The following is a 12580-nucleotide window of genomic DNA, read 5'->3' on the forward strand; positions in this document are numbered from 1 at the left end:
AAGGCAGTGTTATGAAGACTAAAGGAACACGTTGTCTTGGATCGGACAGGTTGGTCTATAAAAAGCGTTTGTAACCGTTTGTTATAAAATGCATATGGGTAGAAAGATGTTGTAAAAGTAGAATACAATGATCCACACAAACATGCCTCAAAATTGCACGGTTTTCCTTTCATCTTATCGACTAACACGGTTGGCCATTTATGGGAGTCAATTTTATTAATCCCATAAATGGCCGACCGTGTTAGATCGCAGAGTAAAAGGAAAAACCACGCAATTTCAAGGCAAATTTGTGTGGATCATAGAATTCTACTTTTAAAACATCTTTCTACCCATATGCATTTGATAACAAACGGTTACAAACGCTTTTTATAGACCAACTCGTCTGATCCAAGGCAACGTGTTCCTTTACCCGTTATAGAAGAATAGACCTCGAGACTAGAAGCCTGTCTGAAAAAAATCTATGCTCCCATTTCCTAGAACAATAGGAATTAATTTGGAAACATCTGCGCTGAATGTCATTTTGTCTATTTAGTCTAAAACGGCCAAGCTGAAAAGGTTCAGCCACAATTCAAAAACGCAATTATAAATTGACATTAAACTTGATTGATGTTGAAATATACAGCATTTAGTTTATATTTACCAGTAAGATCCATGACTCATTGCCTCTGAAATTGTTCATCTATTTAAAGAAAGACATCTAACGAAAAAGAGCAACTGAAGTCAGATTCAGAAAAAGGCTAAAGGCCAACACAAGAGGGCGCTGTCAGGTTTCTCATTCAACACCAAGAGCAAATGTGTTTCAACACCGAATGTACACCATTGTCTGTAATGTTCATAAACCCAGTCATACGTCATGCAAATGTGAAGCAAACTTGATGTCAAAAATTTGCAAACAAAGAAGTTGCAAGATTTGAGCTGCTCCACTCTTGCAAAACATTCGCAGTGAAAAATAGAAATGTAAAGTCAAATGGGCATTCCAATTCGCAGGAAGTATGAACCAAGCTTTTAGTCGAGTGTTGAATGGGCGTCATTTAATTTCCATACCTAAAACGTCATCACAGCCCCCTCTTGTGTCCACAGTTAAAGTTTTTTGCAGAAGCTCAGTCAAAAATTGTTTTTGCAGAAACCTCCAAAACCCTGTTTCAAATTTAGTCCCAACAGGTCCTTGAAAGCTTTCCTATCGATCCCAAGGCCGAGTCTGAATTAGCAGCTACAGCTCTGGCTATCGCTAGATTTCTGCATCATCCTGCATTAAAGTAAAGAAAGTCCTTAGCAACACACTTAGCAATAGTCAAAGCCGTAGCCGCAATTCAGATACTACAGCCAGACAGTGACAAAACTTTGTGCACCAATCTACAAAGCTGGGGAAAATTTCATAGAGATGCTTAAGCCCAAAAAACTGCTTAAGCATGAAAATAGCTTGCATATTTCATACGTGTTACTGGCCAAAATGTCATGTCGTATACATTGCTTGTGACTGGTTTTTAGCTGTTTTTTACTTAGCATAACAATTGAGTGGAGTCTTGGCCAGTAATCTGATTTTACTAAGCAAGGATATGTTTGCGTAAGCAAAACTTAGTGCTTAAGCAGCTCTATGAAATTGGGCCTCGAAGGCTCTAAATAAGCCATTGCTATTGCTTTCTGGCAGACTCAACATATTAAAAAAAATGTTTCCATCTTAAGAAACTTTACCGATAAATTATTACATTGTGTCAAGCACCAAGTAAAGTTCGTAAGTCAGAACTTTTTTTTTAAATGCGTACAAGTAAAAAAAAACTCATACCAAAGTCCATGTTACGGACTGTTTTTCTTTCTGCTCAAAATTATGTTGTATTTCCCACCTTATCTGACATTTGAAAATTAGAGAAAAGAAAAAGAAATTTGAACTGAGTTGATAAGAGGATATTTATTTTCAAAATGAAAAAATAATTGAATTCTAATCGCATTACGTTAATGTTGTTAACTTCCTAAATGGGTTATAAGTAACTCTGTTTTTATGTACAATATTCTTAATAATTTGTACATGGTTATATAATATAAATACTATACATATATTTAAGGGTTCACTGTTGTTAAACAGTGCATACAATAAAATATACCTGAGTACATGTACATATAGATACATCAATGTTTGTTTATACATACATTTATACTGTTGTTGTTATGTACATAAACAGATTTCAATTTGAACACTGTCAGACGACGGTCCGACATTCTTTGTGTAGTACGCCTGTTCTTGAAAGCAGAATAGCTGTGAGATTTGAACCACACTAAAACATTTGATGTTGAATTCATCTAACAGTTAATTCTTTGATTAGCATACAGCTTTTTCCTAATCATTACTCATGAACATTTCCCCGTTTGTAGCTCAGACGAAAACCACTCCTCTCGAATCAGCGTTAATTGTCTTGATATCGTTTGATATCAAAATCAACGTCAGAAGAAATCACTTGGTGATTCAGCATTGTCCGTGTCAATTGTATAAAGCTCACTTATCCATGTAATCTTGACAGTATATAGTCCTCTCTCCAACTCTTGCCTTAGGCACTAAAGTAGCTTCGTCACACAATCCTGGTACTTTCCAAGTCTTCAGACTTTGGTCTCGGGTCCCTCTGCTTCGTGGATGTACAAATCCCGAATCTTCCCCACCAGTCTAGCCATGACGTGACCATAGGCCTTGTTGTACCAATCCACTGTCCGCCCCTTGGTGTCTACTCGGCAAATGTGTGTCAGACGAGATTTTCCAGACCCGCAAGGCTCGATGAGGAAGCGAGAAGCGAGGACTGTACCTCTTACCCCGCCCATCAGAGGGCCGTCTGGGTGCTCTATGGAGGTGGAGACCAGGGCGCAGGTTCCTCTTGGCAAATCATTTCTCCATGACCTGAAGGTGGGAGATAAAGTAATATTTTAATCACAATTTGGAAACAAAAGAAATTCCTTTCCATGAGCCATCCAGACAATAGAAATTTTCAAAAGACTCATCTTTTTCATAAACATTTCAGTAACATTCCATAGACATTGTTTTTATTTTTGATTTTCTTGATCTTTGCACCGCTGGAGGACAACCAAGAGGGAACTTCTTTTTTTTATTGTAGCAAGCGCCATTAGCACTTTTTGTGAATACTGGCACTACAGACGACGTCATTATTATTATGATAGTATTGTTTGACATTCTGTGTTTTTATTTTCCATCCTCCCATGGTTCATCTAAAAGTCAGCTTTTAGTCTTAAGCCAGGTGCTGGACAACCCTAACAGTTGCCAGGTAGCAGGCTATCCCCTTATCTCATCTAATGGGGGAGTCTGGTGCCAGACGGCTGTCTGTGACAATTTGATTAGCTACATTATCTACCAAGATGGTTTGCAGGTTCCATAGATTAGCATCGCACAATGATTAAAAATAAATCTATTGACGTCAAACATTCATGAAGGCTAACATTTTCCTTGACGAAAACAACATGGTGTTATCACAAACCTTTATTCTTTATAATAATCCTGTACCTATATTGCCAGTTTCTAAATTTTCATTTGGGTTTGTTTGCGGAAAGAATTATAAAAACCTTCACCTTGTGCTTGCACTGTGACGACAATGACAATCAACAACAGTACACAATGCAAAACAATCGTAGGTTACACCTAACAACAACCCACCACATAAGCTGTGAAACAATCAGCCGACCAACAACACCAGTGTGTTTATAATATAGATAAACACCAGTGTGTTTAGTAAACCAACTCTGGTGGCAACACTGCCGACCTAAATATGATTCTCAGTGAACAATTTTCCATGTATAACAGAGCAAAATGCTACACAGAATGTTTCTACCCCTAAAACGCCATTTGCTATTCAATATAAGCACTCATTGTGCACAAAAATTGTTCAGTCAAAATATGTTGCTACGTAAAATTTATGGGCAAAATTTTCCCCTGATTCTACTCAAAGAGCAGAATGCCATTACTCTTATCAATTCGTATTAGTACAGGTCCTTATGTCAGGTTTTTGGGTCCAGCAGGATTTATATATTGAATATCAAGCAATATTCTTCAATAGCTGGTCCCAATATTATTCTGAGAAAGTCAGAGTGTAATACTCATTCCAGACAAGGCACAATTTCACAAAGCCTGTAAGCAAAAAAATCTTGCTAAGCACAGAAAATATGCTTTACAGAATTAGATTACCAGCCAACATTCCACAAAGTTCGACTGTAGTTGCCTCCAGTGCCCTGCTTATTTCTTGCTTAGCAAAGAAAACTTGCTGAGCAGCTTAATGAATTGGGCCCAGATGACTTTGATGGCAGATGGCAAATGTCACCATGTCTGGTGTCCTACTCACCTAAGCACACAGTAGTCTCTTGAGGGATGGGGCGCCATGGAGTTGACTACATACTGGAATACCTCGGTAGTCTTCTCCAGAGTCTCCACTGATCGCCACTTAACAAGATCCTCATCCCAGAGATGTCTGCAAAACAAACAAAATCAAATCAGTAATGAACACTTAATGGACTGTAATTAAGTTCTATCGTTCAATGCAATTTAATAAAAAACCTGAGTGACGGTTATTATCATCAAAGTGGCGTCAATGCGCGTACAAGCGCACAGGCATTGCTAGTGGCTTCATTTTGTTTGTTTTGTTAATTGTTCGTTTTCATTGTTTGACATGTTGAGTGGCTCAGTGAAGCTGGTTTAATCCAATACCAACCATCCTCAGAGAGTTGCTGTTGGTAGGTTTGCATAAATGCTCCATCTTTACGATGGGGTTCTGTAGGTTGGGTCTTCTTGAGTCATGGAGTATAGACCATGGGATTTACAATACGTATGACCTTGTGCATTCTTTGGGTATTCTGGCAGGTAGTATACTGCACTGGTCCTATGGGACAGTTGACATTTTGTGTCATAACTTCCACATAAATCCAAGAGTTATAAAAGTAAAAGCTGGACAAGTTTTGAGATGTGCCCCCTTTCATCATATCAAAAGTTGATAGGAATTAGACAGTGCAATCTCCATAAAATATAAGATTTTATGTTTTCTTCCATTAGGCTGTGTACAAATCATGGCTGCACGGAAGTCCAGGCTTGGTGGCTCTTTTGTAAACATGCGATGTCACAGGTCACATCATCTATAGATAGGGGAATAATATTTAATTTTTTTGGGAAGAGAAACATGGGATATTTTTTTTTTTAGACTGAGAAAGATACACACCTTTCTTTGAGTACCCGCTGTAGAATATCAGCTGGTGGCGCACCGATGTCGATGGTACATTTCCATAACCTCAATGGGTGACCATCGCCGACCTTCTTGAAGGCGACTTCCACGCCGTCTACAGTTGGACATATCACCCATCCCTTGAACTTGTCTCTTGATTCCTGAAAAGTGTGCAATCATTTTTTGACAGTTAGTACAGGGAAAAGACATTTCTATGACATCTCTTTGTGTTCACCCAAACTTTTGAATAGAATATGAAATCACAAACTGTTTTTAAATTAGAATAAACTCCAAAATGATGTGCTCAACTTATGACAAATAAACACTTCTATGTGTTCATTTTTAGTATATGAAATCAGAACACTTCACAATACACTTAAGAGTTTTAACAGTTATAATTTTAAACAATTATACTCCAAAAGGATGTGCTCAACTCATATTGAATAGAGTCTGGTTTGAACATTTGAACGCTGTTTTATTGCAGAGGATAAGCTGGCAATCTTGTATAGTAGGCTCAGGCCTGGTGCTTCATTTTAAAAGGGAAATGGCACCAAGGCGTTTTCTCCCTAATAAAGGGAACCTGTATGGGGATATAGCTCACCTTAAGCAGTCCTTGTAGACAGCTTTCAAGATAGCTACCGTAGTTTCCTGATTCATCGCTTCTCTTTCTGCCTAGCTCCTCCAGCTCAACCGGCTCACCAAGATCCATGTAGGAGAAGTGACATTTAGTCATCAAGTCTTCAGGAACCTAAACATTAACAAAACCAAAAATGAAGACTCGTGAACATTGGTTTCCTCATCAAGTCTGAAAAAAACATAGTGAGCGATTCCCCCCCCCCCCCAAAAAAAAAACCAAATAAATAAATAAAATCCAAAAAGAACCCAAAACAAAACAAACTGAAAACAACAACCCCAAAACTATAGTAAAACAACAAAACACAACAAAGTATTTCCCCTTAAATAGCATAAGGTCTCATAGTTCAAACATAGTCTCACATACCTTGCAGGAAAATACTGTATGTTAAAGCGGCTGGAGCGTCACTGAGTGACGTATAAGCGCACTATTATTGTTATTATTCAATCTTTGCAAACTGTCTGAAGTCTTTATTTTAGTGTGCAGAAGATCTGTCATCTTTTTTGGTGGGAAAACTGTTATGGTTCCCTCCACAATGACAACAACAAAGTGAACTCTCTGTAAACTCAATCAGTTCTTTCAGACCTTAGATAAACATTGTGAACTTCTCAAGGATTTGAGCTTAAGTCCAAATATACTGTGATTTGTGGAAAAAAAAAACTGGTTAGAAAAGACGATCCGTGAAGCCGAGACTTATGGCGGCTGCTCCTACAACCCTCAAACAAGCCCCAAAATATCCCTTCAATGTTGACGCACATTTCCCAGACCAATCCACATTTCGAAACCAATTTGAAATGACAACATGGATTTGATTAGAGCGACAGAGCCACTTAAGCCGCTAGGATAAATAACACCGACAAAAATAGGGCGGCGCTTAATGAAAAATACAAACCCTCTAAGAGCCCTGGCCTAGTGCTGGTTTGATTTCCCGAGCAGCTAAATGTCAGCGAGGTTGGGCGATGCTAGAGACATTATAGATCATCCTTAGATGTTGACAGATCAGTAGATTGAGGGTCTAAAAATAAGCATCATTAGGGTGTTCTCCGCCAAACAAACTACCCACAGCCTTGTTATATTACAAAAGTGTGTCAGCAATCAAACCCTTTTAAGCTGAGCCACGCCGAAGATGAACATTGCGCGCCCACGATTGTCAATAACTAATTGATGTAAGTGCGGCCTGGCTAAACATTGCGATGTTTGGTACGGGGATGCATTTTGTTCAGGTCGCATACATTAAGCATGTTGTTTTTCCTTTTAGTGAGGGAGTCAAGATTAATGTTACACTGTCCTTTTTTTAACAAACATGTTGGTGGATTGTTTCTAGCAAAGAGAGATTCATAATGATATTCCTTAGTTTTCAAGGCACTGGAAACTCTTAGTAATTACAACAAAATAAATGCTAGCATAAAACTTACTTGGTAACGTGCAATGGAGAGCTGTTGATAGTATAAAACATTGTGAGAAACTGCTTCCTCTGAAGTAACGTAGTTTTTGAGAAAGAGGTGATTTTTCACTCAAACAAATTTGTGCAACAAGTGTTTCTTTTCTTTCATTATTCTATTGCAACTTCGATGACCAATTGAGTCTAAATTTTCACAGATTTGTATTGTAATGCAAATGTTGGGATATACCAAGTGAGATAACTGGTCTTTGAAAATTACCAAACAGGTCCAGTGCCTTTAAATGATTCTTTTTTATTTTCAAAAGGGGGAGGGCAGTTCTTTCTTGCTTACCATGAATAGTTTCTTGACCTCTCTGATCATCAGGGCAAGGCACTCATTCGCAGCCACATTCTCGATCAGTTCTTTTTGGTCGGGTCTCGATGTGGCCATCTTGCGTGCGCGTCGTGGACTGCTGATCTGGCGATTGTTTGGGATTGGACTCTTCCCTAGTTGAAATAAGGACGGTGCAAAGCAGACGGCCAAATTGTAGGCAGTCATCTGAAAAGAGAGAACACAATTTTATATAACCTCATGAAAAATGAAATGGTGTTCTGTTTAAGGTAATGGCAACTGAACGAACAATCATAAATGGATGAATAGGACAATCAGGGCCAAATTTCATACAGCTGTTTAACCACAAAAAGTAGCTAAGCACAACAAAACTATGCTCACAGATATCATCTGCAACTGGTATCCTGCTCATTTTTGCTTAGCAGAAAATTGTTAAGCACCAACTGATGCTATTATCAGCTGTATGAAATTGGGCCGTCTGTTCTATAGACATGCAACTTTCCAATTGCAAAAAAAAAGAGGAAATGGCCGATAACACTTAACTTTTGTACAATGTTTTTCAGTTTTCTATGGCACTGTTTTGAAAAGAGGAAATCAGCTGAAAAGTAGCATGCTTGGTTCCAACAGAGGACCCCAGATTGCTTTAATTAGGCATGTAAAAAAAAAAGAGGAAGCTACAAAATTTAAATGGTTTTGTATAGCATTTTTCAATTTTGAATGGTAAAACTGAGAAGAGGAAATCAGAAGAGTCGAGGCAAAGTTGCATGCCTGTTTAAATCCTTAAGTATCCTAACCATCATTTGAGCGTGCTTTTACCTGATTCTCATTGGAGTGTTCTGCAATGTCGCTGAGGAATAGCAGCAGCGACTGAAGGACCTCGCGGTTCTCATCAGGCATCAGCATGACGGCAGCCTGAATCGCAGACAGACGGAGATCCTTGGGCATGCCAGCTGTAACCACAGACAAAATACACAATTGATCAATCAGATTAACGAAGAAGAATTCATCATCAGGACAGATATAACGGAATTCGAGAGCGGTCATCAGCGAGCAAGCCCTGGGAATTTAAACAAACTGGCCACTTTAGCAAGGGTTTATAGAGTGTAGAGTTTTGCATGCTTTAGATGGTAGACAGTGAGGTTGGCCACATTATAGAGGTTTCTACATTTCATGTTTTGACAAAGCAAGACTCGCGTCATTGTATACAAATTGCGTCTATTAATAATCTGTTTTGTTTCACGCCAAACAAACTTGTTAAGAAAGGGACAAAAGAGTTTCTAAAAATGGATTCTTCACTTTTCCTTGCAACTGACTTGTTTTGAAGTTGAATCCCAATCACTCCGTAGGTTATTTTCTTAAGGATATAAACTAATATTTGCCTTCCTCGGTTACCATCCGATATTTCCATGGAAACGACAGGGTGTGATGCCATTTAGTCAAAAGGGAATTTGTTCTGACAGGCGATTTTTAGCTCAGCATAAACCAAGCAAACACTTTCCCAGTATAGAGATCAGTGTGTTTAGCGTTGTTGGGTAGATACGGGGGCGTTATAAACAACACATACAGTGGCATGGCTGATGTTGACTGTCTACGGTTCAATATTACTAGTGTCTCACGTAATATCCCTCGCTTTATAAGGAAGGATAAAACACTTTTAAAAAAACAAATGCTACCTACGCTTTTATTCAAAATTGCATTTAAATGATCTCCGTACTCAAATAGAGAATCATATCATTTTACCTTTTCTCTCTGAATTCGGTTTGCAAAACTTTCGATTTACATAACTGTGGAGATCAAGAGTGCGTGGGTTGTATTCCAGCATAATATTGATTGCTTTTGGCAAGTAAAGCTTAGCTCACATCAGAAATCGCTATATATATAATAAAAGAAGCTCGGCCTCACCCCTAGTTACCTGGCACAGTGCCAACGCTCATGGGGCCTTATGTATATTTATTTCCGATATGATAAAACCCTTTTGGGCTGGCTATTCACCGAATCTACTTCTATTTTCAACTGTCTCCCTCGTATGGTAATACCTAATACTTCACAAAGGTAATTTCGCAGGCAGAAGTACAGACCCGTCACTTTGCAAAGCAAGAAAAATCACACAAAAAAGCGGCGATGCACAATCCAAATCACTGGCACTCTAAATAGCATGGGATTATCAACTGCCCTTGTAGGAATAATAATCTTTCTAATTTGTTCCTATTTATAGCATTATATATAATTTGTACTAAGCAAGGCACAACTGTAATGCTTAAAGGCAATGGATACTATTGGTAATTACTCAAAGTAATTATTAGCATAAAACCTTTCGTGGTAACGAGTAATGGGGAGAGGTTGATAGTACAAAACATTGTGAGAAACAGCTCCCTCTGAAGAACTTGAGGTCTCGATATCAAGCATCTGAAAGCACACAAGTTCGTGTGACAAGGTTGTTTCCCTTTCATTATTATCTCACACTTTCGACGATCAATTGAGCTTGCAGATTGGAATAAAAGACTTCTGGCTAGAAGTCTTCTATTTTTCATTCATGAGAAATTACCTCTTTCTCTTTAAAAAAAACTACGCTACTTCAGAGGGAGCCATTTCTCACAATGTTTTATACTATCAACAGCTCTCAAATGCTCATTACCAAGTCAGTTTTAAAGTTAATATTGGTTTTGAGTAATTACCCAACGTGTACCTTCCCTTTAAACAAATGTTGAGTTGTTATTCTGACCAGAATCAAGTTAAGTGGGGAAAATGCTATCAGATTCGATACCAATGCCGGGATTCCATCATTACAGTACAGTTAGACAAACACTGCGGCTATGTAAGTGTGTTAGTATCGATCAAATTCTATGCACATGGTTTAGACTTCCAGGGGGTTACTTATTGAGGAAATGTTAAAGGTTACACTATGTTCTTCCCTTCCTCTCTCTCTCCCACGCCAACGGGTAATTAAACACTTTCCCTGTCCTAGTTATAAATATCTCGCATATTTTATACATAGTCGAATATTTTAAAGAGAATTGTCATTAAATAAACAAAATGTACAAAAAAATATCAGATTTACCCAGTTTCAGGCCCTAGTGACTTAATCTAAAGCAAATTTATATATCCTTAATTGAAAATACAATTGTTTCTCCTTAGAACTAATTAGGTCAATCCAAGGTGCCCGTTGAAACATGAGGAGGGACATTACGGTGAAATACATCTAGGCCCCATTTCACACAGCTGGCTTTGAGCAGAAAAATATTCCTGGATAGTTTACTGCTTAGCAGAAATTAGCAGGATACCAGTCACAAATGCTACATGGGACATGGTATTTTGGTTGGTAAACTTATTATGGTAAGCTCAACTCGGCTGTGCTATTTCTGTGCTTGAGCAGCTCTATGATATTGTGCCCACCTGTAAGCACAAAAACCTGCACAGGAAAATATTGCTTAGCAAAGACAAGGTACCAGCTATCATTTCAAAAAAATTACATTGCTGCGACTAGTGTCCTACTAATTTTTGCTTAGTAAATAAATTTGACAAGCAGTATTTTCTGCTTAACAGCTGGGTCCTGGTCATCCCTTTCACCCTTATCCAACGCTAGCCCCAATTTGATTGATGCAAGTTTGATAGCAATACATGCAGTTCTATTTCTGCATCTGTGTTTCGATGAAAATATACTCACATGTGAAAACACTGATGAAAGTATCTGAAAGCTTGGTGGTAACTACTGGTTCGGGGAGATCCCGGAAATACTGCTTCAGCATATCGGCAACATCGTAGGACATCATGCCTTCGTAGCTCATGTTATCTAATAATAATTAGAAGAATTTATTAGAACTTACATAGCGCTTTATATATATAAAACATACACCCCAAAGGGTTTGCACAAGAAGAGAATGTAGGCCAACAGAATTGGATCGACGCCAACGAATAAGATGACATAACGGAAAACCATGGGCCTCCACTAAGTCTGCAACCCTTTTTGTTGTCAAAGGCTACTACAAATTTGGGAATTTTAATGTGGAATAAGACTTCTTAAACCTCAATCTGACAAGATGATCTCAAGTTCGGAGGGACAAGGTCCGGGGCAACATTCTGCTTGGTATTTTGTCGGATTTTGTTCTTATATGTTTCTCTCTTGGAATCTTGCCATAAGAGAATTTCCCAGGGATATAAAACATAATCCAGACAGGGAAGATCGAGAGGAATGAAAACGAGAATACCATAAGTGAATCGCATTAGCGAGGCAAGACATGACTGGAAATTATAACGCAGATCTGGCAGTTATCGACACTGGTTAACATTTGACATTTGTGGGGGTGTGGAGGGAAAAAAAAAAAGAGTTTGCTGAAGAAAGTACATTATTTTTTCAGTGTCCCATCCTCGGGAAAGAGGTGTTGGGCTGTCGAAGGGGAGAACATGGGAATCTTGTGGACTAGATTACCTAAATCCCATCAAGTGATCTGCACTGGTTAACATTGTTGTGTGGGTGAGGGGAAAAAGAAAGTCTGAGAAAGGCAAACTTACTGAAGTATGTTATTTTTTTAATTGTCCCATCTTCGGGAAAGAGGTTGGGCTGCAGAGGGGGGAAAACCTGGGAATCTAGTGGACTGAATTTCCTAATCCCCGTCTAGCAATCTGGTTAAAATTTTATATTTTGTTGGGGCGGGGGAAAACAGTGTTAAGAAAGGCAAGTTTACTGAAGTTATTTTTCCTTTGTCCCATCCTCGGGAAAGAGGTTGGGCTGTCCAAAGGGGGAAACAAACTTGGGAATCTGGATTTTCTAAATCCCGTCTGACAAGAAAATCTCGTCAGCCAAAGCGACACTAGCAGCAATCCTTCTTTCTGACAACTCTGGCTACCCCAATCTATTCATCATCATCATGTCTTCATCAAGTTGAAAATCTGTCAGTACTCTGTATAGATGCGCCTTAATGTTCTATGGAACTGGGTCGGAGCAGGCCCTGAGGGGAGTTGCATTTCATTTGACATTTTGTCATGATCAGGTGTATCTTGCAGGCGACAGATCA

The 12580-nt window shown here is 38.7% G+C and overlaps 1 protein-coding gene across 2 annotated transcripts in view; it reads right to left on the minus strand.

Moving 5' to 3' along the window:
- Nucleotides 1–1481: 1481 nt before the first annotated feature.
- The window catches only part of LOC117293455 (rho GTPase-activating protein 7-like), a 57672-nt gene continuing 46573 nt past the window's right edge, over nucleotides 1482–12580 (minus strand). For both annotated transcript variants that reach the window (XM_033775794.1, XM_033775795.1), the window contains 7 exons: nucleotides 11233–11358; nucleotides 8385–8518; nucleotides 7569–7775; nucleotides 5803–5949; nucleotides 5199–5362; nucleotides 4332–4457; nucleotides 1482–2881 (listed from right to left, as the gene is read on the minus strand). In XM_033775794.1, coding sequence (XP_033631685.1) covers nucleotides 2590–2881; nucleotides 4332–4457; nucleotides 5199–5362; nucleotides 5803–5949; nucleotides 7569–7775; nucleotides 8385–8518; nucleotides 11233–11358 — 1196 coding nt within the window. In that variant the 3' untranslated portion in view covers nucleotides 1482–2589. The remainder of the gene's footprint in view (nucleotides 2882–4331; nucleotides 4458–5198; nucleotides 5363–5802; nucleotides 5950–7568; nucleotides 7776–8384; nucleotides 8519–11232; nucleotides 11359–12580) is intronic.

The sequence above is a fragment of the Asterias rubens genome, chromosome 8, assembly GCF_902459465.1.
Source record: "Asterias rubens chromosome 8, eAstRub1.3, whole genome shotgun sequence".
Lineage (NCBI taxonomy): Eukaryota > Metazoa > Echinodermata > Asteroidea > Forcipulatida > Asteriidae > Asterias > Asterias rubens.